At 36.3% G+C, this 25,032-nt stretch overlaps 1 protein-coding gene across 5 annotated transcripts in view; it reads left to right on the top strand.

The window, feature by feature from the left end:
- Positions 1-25,032, top strand: part of LOC135221949 (uncharacterized) — a 677,814-nt gene that overhangs the window by 498,306 nt on the left and 154,476 nt on the right. For all 5 annotated transcript variants that reach the window (XM_064259991.1, XM_064259992.1, XM_064259993.1 and 2 more), the window contains one exon: positions 7,245-7,408. In XM_064259991.1, coding sequence (XP_064116061.1) covers positions 7,245-7,408 — 164 coding nt within the window. The remainder of the gene's footprint in view (positions 1-7,244; positions 7,409-25,032) is intronic.

Raw genomic sequence — 25,032 nt, 5'->3', positions numbered from 1 at the left:
CATGAACTCTGGCGTCAAGTTATAATTAAATGGCGTGAATCTTTGTAGTCGACACTACTGTTGTTAACTGACTTCACGACGTCGATATTTTCTGCCGTAGCGCTTATCAGCGAACACGAGTTTTTTTTTTTTTTTTTTTTTATCATAAGATAGCAGGATGAGCTGTCAATGATGACTAGAGAGGAGTGTCTAGTCAATAGCTTTTCTTTACACGGACGTTATAGTTCAAACAGAGACAACAGAAATGCTTACCAAGACAGACAAATAGAGAAACCGAGAATTATATTTTGTCAGTGATTATTCATGACAGCGCAAGAGAGGAAATGAACAACTGTGCGTGTTTTAGTGAAATGCATCAAGTTGCATTTTGCAAGTATTTTCCATTTTCATTCGCGAACGCTCAATGACAGAAATTGCATTCGTCTACTTTTCACTTACGCTAAGCTGTATTAGACTGGACTCCAATATATTTTAATTCGGGAAAACACATTTTGATTTCAATGAGTCCTAACGTATTTTAATGACAGAACCTATATTTCACGTAGCTTTCAAAATATTCCCATTTCCCGCGATACCAAACTACCATTTCGGAAACAATACCGGTCAAATTAAAAAATGGTACAGTCGCGCCGTTTATTCTGAACTATATATCAGTCGCCCACCACCCAATTACTGCTTACATTATTGCACATCAGGTCGACTTTGTTTTTCTTTTTATTGACTGACCTTTCAGTTCATTTTCATGACTTTATGTCCTACCATAATTCCATGCTTCTTGCTTTGTAAAAGGAAATTTGAATTTTATTTACATTACATATTTTTTTATTTACATTACATATTTTTTGGACTTTCAAAGTAGCTAAATACCTCCTAAACTTTTAGAATGCTCTTGGTAGGATACCTGTTAAGATAAGCACCTGAGAGAGAGAGAGAGAGAGAGAGAGAGAGAGAGAGAGAGAGAGAGTTCTATTTATTTTTAGACAAGAGGTATACTTGGTGATGGTAAATAAAACTGCTCATTCATTACACTTGTTTGACTTGCAGTTTTCTGATGCATCAATCAGTCTTTGTATAATCCCGGTTAGCTTGACAGGGCCCATACAGCTCTGCAAGAGTATCGTTTAACATCACCCTTCTGAAATAGATATCTGAAGCTATTGTAACTCTGAGACGGAAGGGGAAGAGTTTCTAGACAATGCTGGAAATGGATGATAACGTATTCTATCCCTTCGTGTCTTGAAGACAAAGCAAAAGAACATCTGATCCCTCAGCCTTCTGCAGAGGACTGCTTGGAGACGACTCTCAGTAAATGGACAACCGTCAGTGTTTTTTTTTTATAAGAAATACGAATAAAAAACAGCCCTCATTCACCAGAGCTCGAGACCCCAGGCAGATTATTTTTTAGATAAATGATAGTTTCAGTCTGACATCTTCTAATTTTATATAATAGTACTGTGACATCTCACGTAAATTTAGTTCGACTTGTTCATTTCTACTGTGAACAGATAGGATAGGATAGGACACTTAAATTCCTTTAATATATCATAATCAGCTAAATCTGTCCCTGGTTTTGTACCTTCCTAATCCAGCTCCATATTCAGAAATAGCGGAGTAACTATTATGTTAGAAAAGGACCATAAAATGTCTTTGAATAAATAACCAGACATGTAGCATAGCATTGCCACCAGCCATGAACACTACAGACATTCGCGATAAACAGTCAGAGCATAAACGTGTATACATGTACGCAGCCATTCATAGAGATAACTGCTAATAGGCGGAAATGGCACATTTTACCACATTTCGTACAGTGTAACTTCGGTTGCAAATGATAGAAAAATCCTCAAATCCTCAGATAATTAAGTATATCTTAGTTTAACCAGACCACTGAGCTGATTAACAGCTCACTTAGGGGTGGCCCGAAGGATGAGATAATTTAACGTGGCTAGGAATTAATTGGTTACCTAGCAACGGGACCTACAGATTACTGTGGGATCCGAACTACATTATATCGAGAAATGAATTTCTAATCACTAGAAATAAATTCCTCTGATTCGTCGTTGGCAGACCGGGGAATGGAACTCCCGACTACCGCATCGGTAGGCAAGGATGTAACCCACTCGTCCAACGAGGAACTTCCTCAGATAATTGATTTACCACAATGAGAATGAATATTCAGTAACCTTTACTCCGGAGGTCTCTGTCAATTTCATAGATGTTTAAAGCTAATCATCATCATAGCGTTTATTAGAATCTAAAAGTTCTAACTCCTCTCTGGATATTTCTCGTCTTCCAGCATTTTGACATTTAGTATCCATCTGATATAAAGGACAAAAGCTTGCAGCAAGGACTCTTGGTCAGTCTCCTACCCACACATTCCTGAAACAAAGAAAGCAATACAAGTTAGCAGACTTCCCAGGAGAATTCTCTCTCTCTCTCTCTCTCTCTCTCTCTCTCGTCCCCTCTCTCTCTCTCTCTCTCTCTCTCTCTTCTGGTAAGCATTTTGCTTTTTTAGCATGACACTAGTAAATGGTCTTGGGTGATAAAAATTAGATGATACTACAACCAAGGATTTTATGTTTTATGAATAGGAAAGAAAAACCAGATAGAAAAAGGATAGTGGTTGCAATGGTGGTTGTAGTGATAGTGGTTGTGGCAGGGCTTGTGGTTGACTCCTCTGATAGTGCCAGCACAGTGCACCATTTAGGTCCTTGAAGATACAGTTTTATATCCTCACTTGTTGAAGATTCATCTTGTTATAGGAAAAAATAAAATTACACAAAAGTCCTTGTTTACATTTGACATAATTTCTCTGTCATCCCGCTCCTCCATTTTGTCAACCTGTGTCACTCATGAGATACTCATTGTTTAACTCAGCCGTGTTTTTATTTATTTTCATTTTAAATGAATTTCAAGATTTGTGCTAATGTAAATATGTCTGTTATGATGATCAGTAGGTAATCTGTGATGTGTGTGAATGTCTGTTATATGTCGTGTATGTCACACAGTATATATGTATCCTTACACACACACACACACACACACACATACGCACAGTGTGCTTGCCGTATGCTAAAACGCCGCATTGCAGACTGCAATATGTTGCAATTTCGCATGCATATTCGTCACGGGTGGCCCAGTAGACCGCATTTTATCGAATTTGAAGGAAAAGCAGCAATCTCATTTTTTCTTTAACACTAAAAAATCCTCGGAGCACTCTCACCAAGCATACATATACATAGTTTTAGCCTTCGCCTGCCATCTGTTATTACTAAGTCTGCCCCATTTTCGTGATTGTCTTCCTCTAACGTAACCTCGTCGAACTTCAAGAATTATTTTATGTCTCTGGCTTCAAATACGCAGAGTGCATCCAGGAGGAGAATCAAAAAGAAACTGTGGAGGATTATGATATAATTATGATGTCTCGGCAAGAGCCCCAGAGGAGGATGACTTCCTTTAACCCTCACTGAAAGGGCTTTTAAAGGAAGTCCAAGTTCATGCCATTTGTTTTATCAAATATTCAGTGCGATGCTTACTGAAATTGATATTACCATTTTTTGCCTGTCGATTGATGACAGAATGAGTTAAACCTTCCTGTATTGTTAAGTAGTCTTTATTTATACAAAATGACATATTCACACAGTCTTACAAACTTAAATACACGCCTCTCCTTCTCACTAGTAAAGCTTTTGGAAAACATTTCTTTTCCAACTGTCCAGTGTCATCCGTGATAAACACCTGTTCAAGTAAGTAGCTCTCCTTTTTTTCTCTCTCCTATTCTTGAAGGGAATCCTTCATTTCCTCTTAATAATTAGCCAACGGCCGAGCCACTCCCCCCCCCCCCCCCCCTCCACACACACACACACACACACACACACACACACACACAAAACCCAACCATTCATTCCTCACCTGAGATACGCTGGTTCTTGAGCTAGCTGCATCACCATCATGAGAGGAGGCATTGGGTTCACTGCAAAAGAATATAGTATTTCCCATATCAGAGTTGATTAAAATGTGGTTCCCCCATCCAGATGTGAACTACGTTTCCATTAATGTACTCTAGTAGATTCACATCAACCATGCATTTGATGTCAAGGCCAGTCCCTTACGACGCTCCTGATTGGCCATTGATAAGCCAGTCACAGGGCTGGAAACTCTCAGTCGCTCTCGAGAGTTCACATAGGCAGGATGTATGTTCCACCTCTTCTGAGGGATACTTTGAAAGAAGTATCTCTCAGGAGAGGTGGAATATACATCCTGCCTATGTGAACTCGAGAGAGAGACCGAGAGTTTCCAGCCCGGTGACTGGCTTATCAACAGCCAATCAGTAGCGTCGTAAGGGACGGGCCTGGACATCAAATGCCCTGTTGATGTGAACCTACTATAGTAGGATTTAGCTCTAAACGGGGTACTGAAGCGTCGATTCATTTGCATAAGTTGTGCTTAATATTAGTCTCTTAGTTTCTTCTGCATTTGACCAGTTTCAACCTACACCCTTTTTCTGACATTACAGCGTGGTCTCTTGTTTCCCAAATTGTGGACACTAGTGGTACTGGTTTTTAAAAAATGCCGTGGTATTGGGTGTATCCCGTAGTGTGGCGTACACATTAAACTGCGGATTATTGCAATAAGGTGGCTGGTTCCTTTCTGCACCAGATTTGACCCCCAGGTAAACAGTGGCAGCTAACCCTATTATCCAAAGCGAGATAGGTCGCCTGGTGGAGGCAGGGAGCAACAAACAGTTCACATAAACAGACTGGCAGTTTCTGGACAAAATGAGCAAGTAAATGATTGTTAGACGTTTTATGACCTAAGAGCATCAAGAATACTGAGGACAATCATATTTATAAGCCTTGCAAACAAGATCTTTTTATTCCATATTCTGGTAAATCTGTAAGCCAATTCATATAATTATATTTTCCAACTTTGTTTTTACCATTTCATTATTTTGACTATCAAAACATTGCCATAATAATTCACTGTGTATGTAAGGCGATTATATTATTCGCATAACAGTTTTAACTATGGATGATTTTGTTGATCCATGATATATATATTTATATATTCTATATATATATATATATATATATATATATATATATATATATATATATATATATATATATATGCAGATTTCTCTGGTTTATAATAATGCAATTTCAAGAATGATACAAGCAAATTTTTATCTTATTTTGTATTTCTACTATGTTCTCAGTATTTTACCCCTATTACAATGTCGATTTGGTAATTGACAAATTACCTTAAAGCTTAGTTGTTTTGTGTCTATTTTTGCTGCATAGCCTACCATTAAAGTACATGTTTATCACACACACACACGCACACACACACACATACATATATATATATATATATTATATATAATACTATACATGTGATATAGATGTTATTGCTTTTATATACATAGTGTATATATATACAAAATTATAATTGTTTCAATGGGATTACTCCCCATAAGTATAAAGATATATATATATATATAATATATATATATATATATATTTGTATATATTTACACAATTATAATTATTTCAATGGGATCGCTCCCCTTAAGTATAAAAAAAGAGTAGGTTCACATCAACCGTGAATTTGATGTCTAGGCCAGTCCCTTACGACGCTCCTGATTGGTTGTTGATAAGCCCATCACAGGGCTGGAAACTCTCAGTCTCTCTCGAGAGTTCACATAGGCAGGATGTATGTTCCACCTCTCTTGGGGGATATTTTTGAAAGACGAATCTCTCAGGAGAGCTGGAACATAGATTCTACCCATGTGAACTCGAGAGAGAGACTGAGAGTTTTCAGCCCTGTGGTTGGCTTGTCAGCAGTTAATCAGGAGCGTCGTAAGGGACTGGCCTAGACATCAGATGCACGGTTGATGTGAATCTATTATTAGATGCGAGGACGTTGCAGCATCCTAGTATCTCGTTAATATGGAACTTGAGAAATTTTAAGCAGATAATCCAGCTAACTTAGCCTGAATGAAGTGAATCCTGCATTTTAACAACAATCAAAGTGTGTCAGTATCACTTGCAATTCTTATAAGTATCACTTGCAATTCTTATAATGAAAGTATTCTGGAGTTGTCACTGATATCTGCATCCGGGCATGTAGAGAAGTAAATGCCAGCACAATTGTAATTATTTTCTCGTAATTGGAGGACATTGTTAGAAATATCAGTTAATTCTGTAATATAAGATGATATATAAGGAAACAGTTTGCGTTCTACTTTTTTCGTGGTGGGGTGTGAAGGCCTATCAGTAACAATTGAACAATAATTTACAATTAGCGCCCCAGTGGCGTGATCGGTATGGTCTTCACCTGCCACCTCTGTGACCGCGAGTTCGATTTTCGGTCATTCCATTGAGGTATGAGAGATGTGTATTTCTGGTGATAGAAATTCACTCTCGACGTGGTTCGAAAGTCACGTAAAGCCGTTGGTCCCGTTGCTGAATAACCACTGGTTGCATGCAGCGTAAAAACACCATACAAACAAACAATAATTTACAATTAAGCAAGATTTATCGACAAGGTAGTGTTTAACATAAAAATAAATAACTAAGGGAAGAGTGGAGCTGACATGCCAGAGTAAAGTCTAGGGCAAAACTAAAAGGAGAACTGAAAAGTGAACAATATAAAGCGTTAAAAGCAACGAAAGAGTCAAGATATATATATATATATAAAAAAACAAAGTTGAACAGCTGAGGTCTGAGTATTTAAAAAAGGGGAACTGGTTGTTTTATGTACAACGTCTCTAAAATAAATAAGTCTTTAAGAGTTGTTGACCTGTCAAAAAAAATAGGTCCTTAGAGTTGTTGACCTGTCTAAAATAAATAGGTCTTATGAGTTGTTAACCTTTCTAAAATAAATAGGTCTTTTGAGTTGTTGACCTGTCCAATTATTGAGAAATCTTTGTATTCGATGCTAGCTTTACATTTAAAGAATGATTTCTAATATTCGATGCCCTTTATATAAATTTGATTTTTCGTAATCAAATTTATATAAAGGGCATTGAAATGTTCATTGGTTATTTTTAGTAAAGACTGCACGGAAGTTGTTATTGTTTATGTAAGGAAAAGATGCATAGAATTTTTCCTTATATATATATATATATATATATATATATATATATATATATATATATATATATATATATATATATATATATATGCACAAAACCGCACGTCATGATTTCATACTCCTACTTATATTCTTCTCTTCGACAGCTACACAAAAAGAAGAGGTGACAGATCCCGATCCCTTTTGGGAAATCCGCCATGTCTTGCCCGAGCTGGACCTCGAGAACAATACAGTCACTGAAGTTCGCATCAACGCCGGCGAGATCGCCCTCCTGCCCTGTCGATTTCCCCAGCTCTCTACTCTCCATCAGGTATGGCGACTAGCTTATTACCCGATATAGTCCTGAGAAGAAGTGGCGGAGCCTGTGCGGGCATATATATGGATAGAAATAAAATATATATATATATATATATATATATATATATATATATATATATATATATATATATATATATATATATATATATATATAACCTCCAGGGGATGTCCATGATACAACGATTAAAACATCAATTTATTCTAAGAAACGTTTCGCACATGAAATTCTCTGTGCATCATCAGTCTGTGAAAGATAGAGACACATTTATAAATAACAAACAATAAAAGTGTAAACAGGAATTCACATATATTAAAAATAGTCTTAAAAATTACATAAAAGAACAAGTAAAAATGAAAAAACAGGTTAAAAGGAGACTGCTTAAACACCAACCGTTCATTGTGAGGAGAGAAGATGGAATGAACTACGACAAGTTAAAAGTAACGACTTCAACTATGCCAGGTACAGAGTTGCTGAGGACGTGTTACTGTTAAGAGAGGGAACAAGCCTCTTGATATATAAAGACTCAAGGGTGGTTAAATGGTCAGGATGTTTGACATGGTCTATTATGGAAAACTATTCTTTTTGTATTTCAATTTTGCAATTAAAAGCATGATTTCTGATGTTGGAAAATTCAGGTTGCTTTATTCTCTGACCAGTGCGAAAGCTGAAGCCCAAGTGAGAGCAATATCTGACCCTTAACAGCCTTCGAGTTGATCCGACGTAAGAGCCCGGACATCCAGGGCATGTAAATTTATATATAACGTTGGATCGCATAAAAGGCTGAAGGCGATCTTTATAGTTAAAAAAGGAACCAATTGTGCAGGTATTGCTGGATATGAGTTTGACTTTAAGGCATGGTATCTCATGTTCAATGATTCGTTTAAGGCTGGATGTAAATTTCAAGTCAGAAGGCTGTTAAGGGTCAGATATTGCTCTCACTTGGGCTTCAGCTTTCGCACTGGTCAGAGAATAAAGCAACCTGAATTTTCCAACATCAGAAATCATGCTTTTAATTGCAAAATTGAAATACAAAAAGAATAGTTTTCCATAATAGACCATGTCAAACATCCTGACCATTTAACCACCCTTGAGTCTTTATATATCAAGAGGCTTGTTCCCTCTCTTAACAGTAACACGTCCTCAGCAACTCTGTACCTGGCATAGTTGAAGTCGTTACTTTTAACTTGTCGTAGTTCATTCCATCTTCTCTCCTCACAATGAACGGTTGGTGTTTAAGCAGTCTCTTTTTAACCTGTTTTTTCATTTTTACTTTGTTCTTTTATGTAATTTTAAGACTATTTTTAATATATGTGAAATCCTGTTTACACTTTTATTGTTTGTTACTTATAAATGTGTCTCTATCTTTCACAGACTGATGATGCACAGAGAATTTCATGTGCGAAACGTTTCTTAGAATAATTTGATGTTTTAATCGTTGTATCATGGACATCCCCTGGAGGTTTTATATGTGTATTCACTGACCTGCTATATATATATGTATATATACACGTATATATATATATACATACCGGACCATGATTTCTTTCATATTTCTTTAAAGTTGGATCTCCAGGCTTCGTAGTAACATGCATATCCAAAAAAGAGCAAAGAATTTGGGGTTTTAGTTTTATATGTATACATACGTATATATGTATATAGGTATATGTTGAAGGTGCTTGGTAGTATCCGATATGTCACGAAAAGGTGAAAGTTTATGTGACTAAAAAAAAAAAAATCTATTCCAGTCTTCTATCTGAAGTACCTTCGAACCTTTCCCATTACAAAGTATCAGTAGACTCGGTATCTGAAATCAGATTGGAGATTCGGTAAGCGAAAAAGGGCTGACGTTATTCCTGTGTACAGGTACAGCTGTAGAGCATGTGTCCAAGTCAGGAGCAGAGTGCAAACGAGAGTTAAATACAAAAATACCTTTAGTTACCAAATATGCCAATGGTCCCCATTCTTAAAATGACAACAAAGGACAACATATTGTCGGTAGCAACTATATAATATATATATATATATATATATATATATATATATATATATATATATATGTATATATATATATATATATATATATATATATATATATATATATAGTCATATCACATTACTGTGATTCATATACATACATCGAGCTACAAATGTCCTTTAATATCTAATTCACTCCACCTCGGAATTAATAAATTTTCATATATGCTTAACCGAAGGGAAAGGTTTTATTAGGCGATAATAGAATTGTCTGCGGCCGGACGCGAACCCAGGACACCATACAAATCCAGGACGTCAGTGAAGCTATTTACCCACTCCACCGGTGGGTGAAGACTATTTACCCACGCCACCGGTGGTAGAGTGGGTAAAATAGCTTCACTGACGTCCTGGATTTGTATGGTGTCCTGGGTTCGCGCCCGTGTGCCGACAATTCTATTATTGCCTAATAAAATTCCCCTTCGGTTAGCATATATGAAAATATATTAATTCCGAGGTAGAGTGAGTTAGATATTAAAGGACATTTGTTTCTCGATGTGTGTGTGTGTATATATATATATATATATATATATATATATATATATATATATATATATACATATATATATGCATATATATATATATATATATATATATATATATATATATACATGTGTGTGTGTGTGTGTGTGTGTGTAAATCAATTCTTCTGTTAAAACAGGATACGTCTAATGTATAAAAAGGCCCATTAAAACTGGTTTAAAGCTAAGGACTATATTTCGGTAGACTTACTTCCTCCCTTATGAAGTAGTGAATAAGGGTGGAAGTTATTCCAACGAAATATAGTCCTTAGCTTTAAACCAGTGTATTGATGGGCACTTTTAACTTGAGGGAGATATATATGTTTATTTGTTAATTTATTAATTAATTAATATATATATATGTGTATATATATATATATATATATATATATATATATATATATATATATATATATATATATATATATATATATATGTTTGTGAATGTGCGCATGTATGTGCACGTGCGTGTCTATACACACACACACACACACACACGAGAGAGAGAGAGAGAGTACATTTCGACTATTATATTTTCCGGGTTCTCCAGCCAGGCGGGCGGCCGTTTGAGATTGCATTATGATGGTCAGATTCCCAAGCTGAAGTTGCGCGGGTGACGGGGAGCCACGTGCTTTTCATAACGAAATTCGGCTCAAGAACTCCTGAAGACGGTGTTTAAGCATCTAATGCGAAGCTTTTCGAGAGTCAAGGGCTATAACGGAGTCCATTCAGCTCTTTGTTCTTTGCGTAAGTGGCTCGACTTTATGTTTATTCCGCCATCTTGGTTAAGTAGTTGTGCGTTGAGCATTTCGCTACCGTAGAGAAGGGAAGTAATGGTACTGGTATAAATTAATCAAGTGTTCATTAAAATGATACAAAAATCTCTTGCCTTCCTCTTTTTTCCAGGGTTCAATGGCGTCCTCGGAAATAGCCGGACTTTTTTGTATCGTCGAGAAAAAATCCCATTGATATTTTCTTTTGTAATTGTCTGTATTCGATGTTACGCTCGTTTTTCTTGTGATCTAAAACGTAGATCTAACACAAAAAATTCGTATTTGACGTAAGTAGCATGATATACTATAATGGCTGCAATGACTAAACAAAAAGTGAAACGTCAATGTATCGAATATAACAGTGATATTATTTAAAGGCAAAACTAACCATGAATATTCTGTGAAAGTAAATCCCTTTGGATCCCTCCGAAGCACAGGAAATATATAAATTGGAATGTACTACCTTTCATGTGAGCTGGAGCGATCGAGTCTCATTTCAAAACTCTCATCGGAGACTAATGTGTCGACGCTAAATAATTCATGACTGCAGCCAGTTTCATCGTTAACTGGATGCCATTTTCATTTCCGTTGTCTCCGGTATCTTAGAGGTTGCATTTTAATGATAACGATGATGTTGGAAATGACATCCCTGTTTGTATGTGTGTCGAAACTTGTGCACTATAGTAGATTCACATACCCGTGCATCTGATGTCTAGGCCAGTTCCTTACGACACTCCTGATTGGCTGTTGATAAGCCAGTCGCCGGCCTGGAAACTCTCAGTCTCTCGAGAGAGTTCACATAGGCAGGATGTATGTTCCACCTCTCCTAAGTGATACTTTTCAAAGACGTATCCTTCAGGAGAGGTGGAACATACATCCTGCCTTTGTAAACTCTCGAGAGAGACTGAGAGTTTCCAGCCCTGTGATTGGCTTATCAACAGCCAATCAGGAGAGTTGTAAGGGATTGGCCTAGGCATTAGATGCACGGGTGATGTAAATCTACAATAGTGAACATCACTCATGAGATGGACATTTAATCACAATAAAGTCTAAGAGGTCAAATAGAGCAGAACTCCTAATATTGACAACGCACTGAATCGTGACAGGATGTCATTGTCAAACGCAAAACTAGCTTTATTTTTTGTTCTACCTGTTCTTATGGGTATTAGTCCTATAAATATGACAGTTACTATCATCAGGAAGGAAAGCACCACCGCAGGCCAAATGACATTTACGAACCTAGAATTGTAAACACACCTGTCCAAAATTTCATGCTAACTTTGTTATAATTTCCATTCTAAGGTAGCATATGGTCGAGTGCCGTGCGTATTCTCATCCAAGTCTTAACATGGAAATGCTATTCCGCAGGAACGCTAAGGTCGATTTCTTTCAGAAGGCGTGGTGGGCAAATGAATAATGCTAAGTTCGGTTCTGTATTTTTACTTTAGGTTTTACACTTTTCACCCAAGATAGCTGTTACGGGGTGAAAGTTTTTGCTCAAGTCGAGTCGTTGCGAGAGTGCAGTACAATCTACGGGAGTTTTCCCCAATTTCGTAGGAGAACGGCACGAAATTTTCACCCAGAGATTCTCCCGTTCGTATTAACTTCCTGTTGCATCTTCTTCTTCTTCTGATTCAGAATAGAATATTACCTTGAACTAGAGAAGAAAACCCTTCCTCGACAACGGGTTGCAGCGTTAACGCCAATTTATTCAACCCTGAAATGAGACAAATCAATTTTTCTACAAATCGTACAAACGAATCGACACATTTCATGAGACTATTATCTTAAAAGGAGCTGTAAAAAAATGACCCAGCACTCGAGATAATTTACTTGTACCTGCCGAGAACGGGCCCTTTAGATTTAGAAGTGAAATTCCAATTTCGGTTTTTCTGATAAACTGATTATTGTACATACGAGTGATACCATCGAATATTAGCCCAGGTTATGGAAGCATTGCACCAGTGAAGAACAAACATGCGAAATGACGAAAGAGGGGAATATGGAAATGATAAAAACCAAACTCAGCTGACCTCGTGTGCGGATACAAAGGGAAGGAACTCTATTAAGTACGATCTGCTGGCAGGAACTGAGAAAGAATCCGAATTCATGGGGGGAGAACTGTTGCTCGGGGCGAGTGATACGAATGGCGCTGCTTGATGCTTTGACTAATGGCATACTTGTCCTAATTCGTCTTCATAAACGTTCGAACGCACCGACGGAAACTTCATCCATCATTATCCGAGCGAACAATGGCCTCAGCTCGATGGGTATCGAAACTGTGAAGAATCTTAGAATGTAGGTTATGTCTTGAGGCCTCTTTTTCCTATATTTCAGGGTCAGATTCATTCGACGACGTAGTTAACATTTTTTTTTAAAGTTGAAACTGCTCTTGCCGGCGGCCATGATAGGGAAATATGTAAGCTTTCCGTTAAAGCTGGCTGCTTGGACCTGTCTTGAGAGAGAGAGAGAGAGAGAGAGAGAGAGAGAGAGAGAGAGAGAGAGAGAGAGAGAGAGTGAGTGAGTTTGGAGCACTTTTAACACATAAACGACAACGTATTTTTTAATCATTGATATACATAAATGTGTATGCATATAGTATATGTTATACTATAACATATATGATATATATATCTATATATATATTATATATCATTATATATATATATATATTATATATATATATATATATTATAGTATGTATGAAATAACTAATCTAATGATTTTTTCTTTATTTTACATTGCGATTCATGGAAAGTGCAGAAGGTAAGAATTAATTGATTCTTATGTATAGGTTATTCTTAAACTTCCTGAATATTGAAAGTTAAAAGCGTCTAAAAGAAGGTTACTGTCATTTTTTATCATTTTGTAGTGCAAGTCTCATGATACCGGATGACTAGCATATGACCAGGATGTGTGCTAAGTGGGTTCTGTAGGTTTAAGATTACGCTAAGGAGTATTTATCTGAGGTATTTAGTTTTCAGAACATTCGAATGGCTCCATACAACCCATTGTTTTACTTTTTTGTTCGTTTTGTAATTCCTCTGACTTGGGAAGACAAAGAATTCCCGTATGTTAGAGGCAGTTAGTTTATCTTCAACACTGGTTAAGCTGTTATTAAGCGCTTGTGATGTCGTTTGCTCTGTAGCTTCTAAAGAACACCAAACCCCTTGATTACGGAACAGAAATATGTGGTAGTTTGTCATGTAAGATGAAAGGGCAACAAAAGGAAGGATGTAAGAGAGGAAAGAAAATAGAAATAAAAATAAGAATATAAAGCAAGAAGTAAAATTAGGAAATGAAGCACAGCGCCAGACCACAGGAACATTAGAAGTCAAGCAGTTCCCTAAAACTACTCATACCCAAAACGCGACTTGACATGGGCGCTGATAAAAACAGAGAAGAGTGTTTTAAAGAAAAAGAAGTAAACTTCATCTTCTGCATGGATTTCCTACGTTTATGCTCATCTGGGAAGGACATTGCTGTTCTTCATTAACAGGCCTGCTATCAGGATTCCTCCCTTTTTACAAATATGTCTGTGGCAACCGTCGAAAAAGGACCTTCCGGGAACACCAAAAACCTAAATTCTATGGACGATAATTAGTCACAATAAAAAGGAAACAGATTCGTCCAGAGGAGATGTGTAAATCTCTCAGCCAAAACTACATCGGGCACATTACAACGGCCCTTCTGAGACGTCTGCTGGCTCATAGAAATCAAATGAGCCATACGTCAACATTATATAGATGCCCACAAGAGAAAGCTTTTCTTACAAGAGTTAATCAAAGTGGTACGCGTCGCTACTGTTATTATTGTTATTACAGGTTTTATTGAAAATAATGGCTTTTTCAGCCTAGTTTATTTTGTATAGAAGTTTCCTTATTCTTATTACTGGCTTTTCTTCTGTACTCAAATTGGCTAATAAAACGCGAAATGGGGGATTTATCATGAATCCCCCATTTGGCGTTTTAATAGCCAATATGAATACAGAAGAAAAGTCAGTAACAAGAATAGAGAAACTTCTATACAAAATAAACTAGGCTGAAATAGCCATTATTTTCATTAAAACCTGTATTAATGAAGGTCTTCTTCCGACATATATTATTATTATTATTATTATTATTTCATTAGATGAACCCTATTCACGTGGAACAAGCACACAGGGGCCAGTGACTTGAAATTCAAGCTTCCAAAGAATGTTGGTTTCAACCTCCCACTGCAAACCCCCACACTGCAGCAGTAACTGATCATGATACAGAACCAGTGATTTTCCATTGCCCTGGTGGAGACGCGAATCCGCGACATCTGAGTGGCATTCCACGACACTCATCACTGTACCAGAGGAACCCTAAATATCCAACAAGAGTCGGATCATATATTTCCCTCCGCCAGGAGGAGGAATTCGCCAGAAAGCAACGACCAGACAGGAAGGACAGTGGGCGCCCCAAACACACTGCGTCCGTCAGGGGACGAGAGAACCCCCACCGAAGGCCGAGTAACATCCTTACTGAAATCCCGTAGGCCTTTTGCCCAACACGAACCTCGAGCCGTAATTAGTGTAAAGCATTTTCACATTTTTATATTTGTACAACGCCATTATTTGTATTATAAATATTTGTATTATAAGTATTTTTTGAGATACAGATTCAAAATTTTTATTTGTTTTGTGCTTTACTTTTCCCCTTGCAAACACACTTAGGATATTTGTGAATTACAAACACAAATGTTAGAAAATACTAAGAAAATTATATTGTATTTTAAATATTTATCTACTACATATTTACAATTTTACTTTTCTTGGCACGCGCACACTTTTTACCCAAAGCTTCGAGCCTAAGAGGTTAAGGTTTAATCTCTTGACTTATCAGTACTCAGCTCTGAAGGTCATCTACAAGCTGTCTCCACGCGGTGTTATAAATAGGCTGTAAGTCCAGACTGGAAGACTGGAATTCAGTCGTCGGTTGGAAATGCCACAGGGTGGTGGAACAGCTGTCGTGACGAAACCCTTGAATGGAAAAAGTACGTCCGTTTTTCACCAGAAACTGACTCAGGACAACCGGAAGAACTCCGCCGTTATGGCACTAAAACAATTGCTTTTAACAAAAATTGTTTAAGAGAAAAACGATACCCTAAAAGTACACATACACACGCACATATATGTGTGTGTTATATATATATATATATATATATATATATATATATATATATATATATATATATATATATATATATGTGTGTGTGTGTGTGTGTGTGTGTGTGTATGTATTTTAGGGCACAGTTTTTCTATTTAGCAAGTATATATATATATATATATATATATATATATATATATATATATATATATATATATATATATATATACACACATATATATATGTGTTATATGTATATATGTGTGTTTTGTATGTATTTTAGGGCACAGTTTTTCCATTTAGGCAAGTATATATATATATATATAATAAGATATATATATATTATATATATAGATATATATATATATATACACACACACACACACATACATATACACACACCAGTATATGTATGTGTATGTGTATATTTTAGGGCACAGTTTTTCTATTCAGCAAGTTTATATATATATATATATATATATATATATATATATATATATATATATATGTATATATGACTGTAAAAATGTGATATATAGTATATATATATATATATATATATACATATATATAATATATATGTGTGCGCGCGCGTGTGTCTATGTACATATTTTAGGGCACAGTTTTTCTCTTAAGCAAATTCTTTTTTTCAAATAGCTGGTTCAGTACACCAATAAAGTTTCTTGGAGTCTTCTCATCATCTGAGGTGCGTTTTCTTTTCATTCTCGTCCTTAGCATCTAGCGAATTTACCCTTCCCTCTGCATTTCGAAACAAAAAGGTTGTAATTCTATCTCGTACATCAGTAATCACATGAAAATGCCAGAGTTGCGAAGCTGCTGTCGTACGGAAAATAATAAATGGAAGAAGTTTGCGTACTCTAGTGTACAGGAAACTGACGGCTCCTAGGGCAAAGCCTTGTGGGTAGACTATCAGTAATTTGGACATGTATGGACTTTATTCCTTTTTCAACGCTGTCTTGGACATAATATTATACCCGTGTTGACATCTGGAAGTAATTTTTTATTAAAAGCCTCGCAAAAGAACTTTGAGATGAACATTTTGGTAATCTAAAGGAGCAGTGAAAGTATGGTGATTTGCACTGGATTTTCCACATTCTGCTCTTTACAGATTTCTCTGAAACAGGTATTGGAGTGTGTATTTCCAATCGCCTAGCAACATATGTAGAAAAAAAAAACCGTTAAAATGTACGGAAATGCTGAGATTAACCCATGCATCTTTTCTGAAGGCACCAGATGAAAGTACACCTGGATTTTCTCGATCCAACTCGTCTAGGTTTAGGTTGTTTAAACAAATATTTGTTCATCTCATTGCCTAATAAGCACCATGTTCTTTGGAAACTTGAATTTCAAGTCAACGGCCCCTGTGGTCTTGCTCCAGATGAAGAGGGTTCATCTTCTGAATAACAGTAATAATATGATGTCCCTTGAGCATGAAGCAGATCTGAGAAGTTACTTAACCTGAAAGGTATTAAGAAGAGGAATGCCAACCGAAACGGAATGCCAATTGAAACGGCTTACCACGAAAGACCCTGTAAAGTGCTCGAATGCTTTTGTCCTCTCTCCTGGTAACCACTTTACAATTAATAATGATGAAGGAATGGTAGATGCACTAAGTCTAAAATAGAGTTATTTCTCGTAATTTGCTTTTCAACTTACTGTTATTATACAGCTCTGATTATCCAAAAATTGGGTGTTCTGGTCGACTTTTAAGTTAAAAATACACCCACACGCTTATAGATCATGTTTGTTACTGTCCTTTGTCTGTAGAATTACTGCCTTTCTAAAGGCACTCCTCTTGTTAATTCCATTACATTTAACTACGGTGGATTGTTTAGATGAATATCCCCAGTGAATTATCCTTTATATAATATATATATATAATATATATATATATATATATATATATAATGTGTGTGTGTGTGTGCGTGTTATATGTATGTACATATATATATATATATATATATATATATATATATATATATATATATATATATATATATAAAGTAAATACAAGTTTATCGTACTATCGGTATGTTTGCTCTGTTCTGTTGCTTTAATATTGTAGATGTGCAGTGAGGACCTGGACCGTATGAAAGGCAGTTAATGAGATTTCGTTATGACTAGTGGTATATAGAAAATTGCAATATGTGTTTGTGTGTTACCCCATTTAACCAAGACTGATCCTGATTCACTGTCTACTGGCCAAGCCCGTGAAGGTATTGCAACTGCTACCGCAACCCAAAATGCTATGTTAGAGAGGAATATTTTATGAATAAGCACAAGCTTATTCGCGTAGGAGAAATTGTCGCAAAATCCTCCCTGGCGTGCATGCGCGCAATATTCGAGGGACAGAATCGGGCTAAATCGGCGATAACTCACCCGACAGGAGGAAGTTGCGTAAATATTAACGTCAGGCATTTTGCCACGGCTCTGGTAATCACATCAGTGTTTAGGAATTAGGTTAGGGGGCCATACATTTGGTAGCCGGCAGCCCGTGCTAATGCCTCTGCCATTTTCCTACCTTGTATCTACTGAGCTATAAAAAAATGGTTGCATGGAAATTCAAAAGAGGAGCGAAGCTTTGCGTTTATTGTTCGGTGGAAGTGTGGGAATCTATGTTAAAGGTTCAGCCATACTCAACTGTTGCTCTCTTTTTCGCTGTTGGCTTTAAATAGCACATTTACATATGGGTATGCTACATCATGACCGATTTTATACGTATTAGTACCATTGGAAGCATGAACATTTATGATACATGTTTAGGTAAATAAATGTGGTATAAACATTGATACTTTTATGCATGAAAATGATAATGATATGCTCTCTCTCTCTCTCTCTCTCTCTCTCACGCGCGCGCGCGCGCTATGCAGTTTGTTTAGTGGTGAGAGAAATGAAGCGATACAACGTTACTTAATGAAACAAATGAATGCAGAAAGTGGTGTATTTGTTCTTGACAAGAGGCGCTCGATGATTGAAAATAAAAATCACTACAAAATACGATGTACGCTAAATGTGCTCGGTAAAATGCCATCACATAAAAAGTTGCACAGTAGATTATGAATTCTATTTCAATTTTCAATACAGAGCGATAAAATTCCTGTTTCATGCGCGTGATTCATTCGCCATAAAACATCACAAAACCTCTTTTGATTTTACACGATAGATCGGTTCAATATCAAGATTAAGGTATAAAATGAATATAAATTATTGGTAAAAATCTTCGGTAAGATATAAGGACAACTTATTATATATCATAACAAGAAAACAGTAAGGTTAAAGCACTAGATAAAATACGTAACTGATTTGTGGTTTATTGTTCAGATAAAGTACCGTTTTGTTAATAGAGTCTAATAATATGTCAGTTAATTGCTGTAGTAATGCTTCTTAATCCTCAGTACGAGTGGGTACGGATTAATATAGCTCACCTTTAGATTTGGACGTGCTTTGTGTAAAACTCTCAACCCCCCAAAATGGCAGAGTTTGAAAAACATATTACTAAAAAAAGAAATCTGATAAACCTGAAATTCTCATATAAGCTAAAATCCCATCAAAGCAAAACATGCTGTGTATCAGTTCATCATTTATACAAAAAATAAAAAATACAGTGTATTGACATGTGTATACGTATACATGGAGGCTAAAGTGCCAGAACAATGTCAATGGTTCAAAAAACTAAATAAATCTCCAGCAACAATATAACTGTGGGGTGGTATGATGCCATGAAAAAGCTGATAGATGGGTAAGAAGAGAGAGAGAGAGAGGAGAGAGAGAGAGAGAGAGTAGAGAGATAGAGAGAGAGAGAGAGAGAGAGAGAGAGAGAGAGAGAGAGAGAGAGAGAATCAATAATGCCAACCATGTCTTTGATCCTTAGGCTGTTGCCTCTGCGTTGCACTAACGTAAACAGTAATTCGTATCTCATGCATAAGGAATGCTCCTGTGATTGGGAGAACATATTTACCCTCTGACAACTACTACCCAGCTTCTCTTCATCCATTAGTCTGCATTAGGATCAAATCCCTAATTACCAAAACACTGCGCTTTCATGAGAGAATTCCCTTTTTCTTTCAAAGCCAAAATATTTCACGCTCATCATGGTTAAAGGCATTTGATGCCTGTCTTGAGTTTATTTTCCAGTACCAGTTTCAGCAGAACCTCGTTGATTATGTAAGCATTTATATCACGTATCTTAAGTTTTTTGAAAAGTTGAAAAGGGGAAAAGTTTCAAAAATAAGTTGTTTTTACACGTTAATTATTAAGGTATCACTGCTCCTACTACTTCAGGGTATACAAACCCGGAAGGTTACCTGTGAATAAGAAACTAAGATTGGCGTCCAGCTGCGTTCCTTACATCCTCTGTTCCTCCTGTATAAAAAAAGAAAACGCAACACATGCCTCACGAAAACCGTACCCTCTCTCTCTCTCTCTCTCTCTCTCTCTCTCTCTCTCTCTCTCTCTCTCTCTCTCATGTAAATGCTTGCAGGGCAGGCTTGTGTTCAGATGCCATACGCAGGTTTACGAAGCTCATGCCATTAGATCTCTGCCAACCGTAGCAGTTAGATCGTTATCCTTTTGCAGCAGCAAAGTCTTTTACAGATAAAAAGGCAGGGGTCAGTAGACTGAGCAAATATTCCAAGTTGACAGAAGTCAGTACTGGGAAGAGAGGTATGTGATCAAACGGAATGAGTTCCCGGGTGCCCCCCTTTTGTTTTTATTTTTGTTTTTATTTTATTTTTTTTATTATTATTTTTTTATTTTTTTTTTTGAGCTTGTGGCTTTTGTACGAAAGTTTTCAACGTTGAAATTAAGGTAAGAAGACTTTAGTGGATGCTAGTACGCCTATATTAATTAAGGTATGAAGGTGTGGTGTTTCATGATAGAAGTATTTCCGAGGAAGCGGTTAGCTTTGGTGAATGTATGCATCAGAGATGATTCGTTCATAAGGAAAGAATGGATGCTGTTATCTTGGTTAAAAGGTTTACATTCAGAAGTGGTAGGAGAAAGTAGAAGAAGAACGTCTAGAAATGATTATGACTTGATGCGATTTAAAAAAGCCATATAAAAGAGAAAATGGTGCGATGTAATAAAGCCATATAAAAGAGAAAATGATGCGATGTAATAAAGCCATATAAAAGAGAAAATGGTGCGATGTAATAAAGCAATATAAAAGAGAAAATGATGCGATGTAATAAAGCCATATAAAAGAGAAAATGGTGCTATGTAATAAAGCCATATAAAAGAGAAAATGATGCGATGTAATAAAGCCATATAAAAGAGAAAATGGTGCGATGGTAATAAAGCCATATAAAAAGAGAAAATGATGCGATGTAATAAAGCCATATAAAAGAGAAAATGGTGCGATGTAATAAAGCCATATAAAAGAGAAAATGGTGCGATGTAATAAAGCCATATAAAAGAGAAAATGGTGCGATGTAATAAAGCCATATAAAAGAGAAAATGATGCGATGTAATAAAGCCATATAAAAGAGAAAATTATGCGATGTAATAAAGCCATATAAAAGAGAAAATTAAGGCGCGCAACCGAAAATTAGGGACAGACTTATCGTCTCTTTTCGTCCCTTGAAGAACCTAACGTACTTTTGCAGCTGCTGTCTTCTCTGATTTTCATAGAAGAGCGGTTTTACAGGACTTGCAGTCATTTAGTCATGAATGTCATGTTAGCCATGCCCAATGTCTTTTCTCTATCCATAAAGATACTGAACTGCTACGGAGACATACCACAAAATTGTTTCACCCCAGCTTCCACCCCAAACCAATCACTTTCCTTCCCACGTATTTTAATACACACTTTACTTTCATCACACAAACTTTTACTTTCTCTCATCAACTCATCCCCTGTCCCAAGCATGTTGAATGATATTGCTTCTTAATCAGTTCTGTATGCAGCACACAGTGTATTCCTCTGGCTTTCTTACTTTTTTTTACATTCAGGTACAGTGGGGCTCAAATCTCATGCGGCATGATTCTTTTTGTATCGTCCATATTCTCAGACGCAACGTGATGTTGCCAAGTAGTGCTATTTTTTTTTTTTTTTTTATTTGTAATGTCATTCATGTCGAAAAGTTTGCAAATTCACAGCTAGCACTATTTTCTTTATGGTTAAACAGATATGATTCTTAATTTGTGTGATTTGAATTGATTTTTTTATTTTTTTTATCTTTACGTTGCTCAGTTCAAGTGTGGTGTGATAAGGTTAGCGGTGCCAGCAATGAAAGCACACTTAACATGCTCCTCGGACTGGTCAACATAACCATGTCTACAGCACTATGACAGTAAACACCAATAAAGCTCAACAGTCATAACAACAATTTCAATGTAGGTATATGAATTAAAACAAGTTTTATTTGAATGCTGAAGATTTCGGCTGCGTTTAAGCTGCCTGTATGTTGGAAAATGTTTTATAGGCCTAAAAAAATAATCTAAGCGATCTGAGATGTAATCTTTACTAATGTTTTTATTTGTAGAGATTACCTGTTCATTGAGGAATATGAATTACAACCATTTTTTCTTTGAATGTTGAAGTTTCAGGCTGTGTTTTAAACTGCCTGTAATGTTGGAGAATGATTTATAGGCCTATAAAAAATATCTAAGCTTTCTGAGATGTAATCTTTACTAATGTTTTTATTTGTAGAGATTACCTGTTCTTTGAGGAATAAAAGATGATATGGTTTTGGTTATGTGGAGAAGATGGCTATTAATCGAAATATCATAAGTATTAATATCAAGGCATATGGAACACTTGTTTTTCAACTGGTTTACAATATTATTTTCTTAAAAGTCCTGCTCGCTTTTGGTGTATAATTTATTCTTTCATAAGGTAACTTGAAGTGCAAGAATGTGTAGATAACCTCATTTGCTTTCTGGCCAGAAATTGTTAATATAGAGATGTGAATGTCAGGTGTAAAGTAAGGAAATCTAACACCTAGGCTTAGGAATTATATCTTGGCTTTGACAAATAGGTGAATATTTGCTAGTATGCTATCAGTTTTGAAATATTTAAGAAAGATAACAAATAATTATGTATGAAAATACAAATATGCATTTAGCAAACAAAGTAAAAGTAAATGTTTTCAAGATAATTTAATGGTCACTACTCATTCTAGACCTACTTATATACCAGGTGATTGTTGTTGCACCGACACTGATACGTCACACATGCTCCCCTCACACGTTGATATCGCTTGGCGCATTCTACTTTTGTATATACATATTTACATTTTTTCAGCATTGAGGGTAAAAGCAATCAAATAGGACTATTTCAAATTTTAAGTTTGCTTTGGAAGCATTATTAATGTCACGACAATTTTTTCGTTTTTTTTTATTTATTTAACATTTGAACTGAGGTTTGATGGCGACTTCGTTTTGGTCAAATGCTTCAGCAATGAGTGAACGAAAGTTTTGAAAATGTTTCGTAAGGGTTTTTCTGAAATTTGGCTACACGTGACATTTTCTAGCAATTTTTAAATATGTGACAGATTTCACTCTTATGAAACATATGGCCTTAGTGTATGCGATAATCGCGTTTTCACATTGAAATAAAAGGTAGATATGGAGCATGCTAGGTTGCCAGTTTGTGAATTTTGAACGAAATCCTTTGGAGTCATGTTGCATGAGATTTGAGCATCACTGTACATATGTAATCTATGAATATAAAGATGGATGTATGTCAGTGTTTATGTGCCACATACACTTTGACACGCATTGAGCAATTTCAACTAAACTTGATATACATATATCTTAGCATCTGGGAAAGAATACTGTGGGGGTAAGACATAACTAGCACAAAGGAGAGGGGTGAGAAAGGGTGACGTAAAAATACTGAAAATGGTAGATATCAATACCTAATTCATAGCTTTCGAGATCACTGTTATGAATAGTGCCACTCCCAATGCCCTTTAAGTCCAAGTTCAGGCCTGATAGGTGGCGATGTATGAAGAGGTGGGAAGGAGTGACATTTAAAAATAACTGAAAACGACAGATAGTGTCTAATCCATAGTTTTCAAGGTTGCTGAGATAAATAGTGACATTCTTAATGCTCTTCATGTCCATGTTTAGCCTTGATAGGGAGTGGGTGAGAATGGGCTGATATTCTAAAAATAAAAAAAACAATAGGTAGCAATGTCTAACCCATAGTTTTCAAGGTCAGTGTGATGAATAAGGACACTTCCGATGCCCTTTAAATCCAAGTTCAACCCTAGGAAGGCGTGTGTGAGAAGGGGGTGATATGTAAAAATAACCGAAAATGAGAGATATTAGTATCTAATCCAGAGTTTCTGACGTTGCTGAGATGAATAGTGACACTCCCGATGCCATTCAAGTCCAAGTTCAGCCTCGATAGGAAGTGGGAGCGAAGGGATGAAAAATAAAATTTCAAAAATTATGGATATTATTGTATCCATAGTTTTTGAGGTGGCATAGATGAATAGGTACACTCCCAATGCCCTTCAAGGCCAAGTTCAGCCCCAAAGGAAATGGGGGGTGAGAAGTGGTGAAATATAAAATGTCAAAAATTCTGCACAATGTACAAGCAACTATCTTAACAGGAGAGAGGAGAGAGAGAGAGAGAGAGAGAGTGAGTGAGTGAGTGAGTTTATCAGTTGTCATTAGAGTTTTCCTGGGCAGTGCCAGGTTTGGTCAGTTAATATATATGTAAATATATGTATATGCATGTGTATATATATATAATTATATATACATATATATACATGTATATGTGATGTGTGTGTGTGTAAAAGCCTCCTAACTTTGTGCAATAGTTTCGCAGAAAATTGTTACTATCCACAATCCGGGCATTTGGTGGATTTCACACCTCCCAGAGCAGCGTAAATAAATTGTTTACATTTCAAGCCATCTTAAGGAGTGAAGAGTATAGAAGCTGTTTACTTTATTTATGAGGCAGTTCTGCCCCAAAGGAACCCCCAACCATCCAAAGGGACCTCACTAGGGGCATATACTTTTTAAAGCTAATCTGTTTGCACTGCCTATGGCCCTCAGCAAAGTCAAGGAAATACGAATGACCACCGATCTGACCTGACAGAGATTGTTGAGTCAACTCTCATTTCTAGAAGTGAAATGTGAATAAAAGAAAAGAGCCTTGAAGCTCGGGAAATTAATTACTT

Source organism: Macrobrachium nipponense, chromosome 3 (assembly GCF_015104395.2).
Source record: "Macrobrachium nipponense isolate FS-2020 chromosome 3, ASM1510439v2, whole genome shotgun sequence".
NCBI classification, from domain to species: domain Eukaryota; kingdom Metazoa; phylum Arthropoda; class Malacostraca; order Decapoda; family Palaemonidae; genus Macrobrachium; species Macrobrachium nipponense.
The sequence above is the reverse complement of the archived record's forward strand: the minus strand, read 5'-3'. Positions and strand labels throughout refer to the sequence as shown.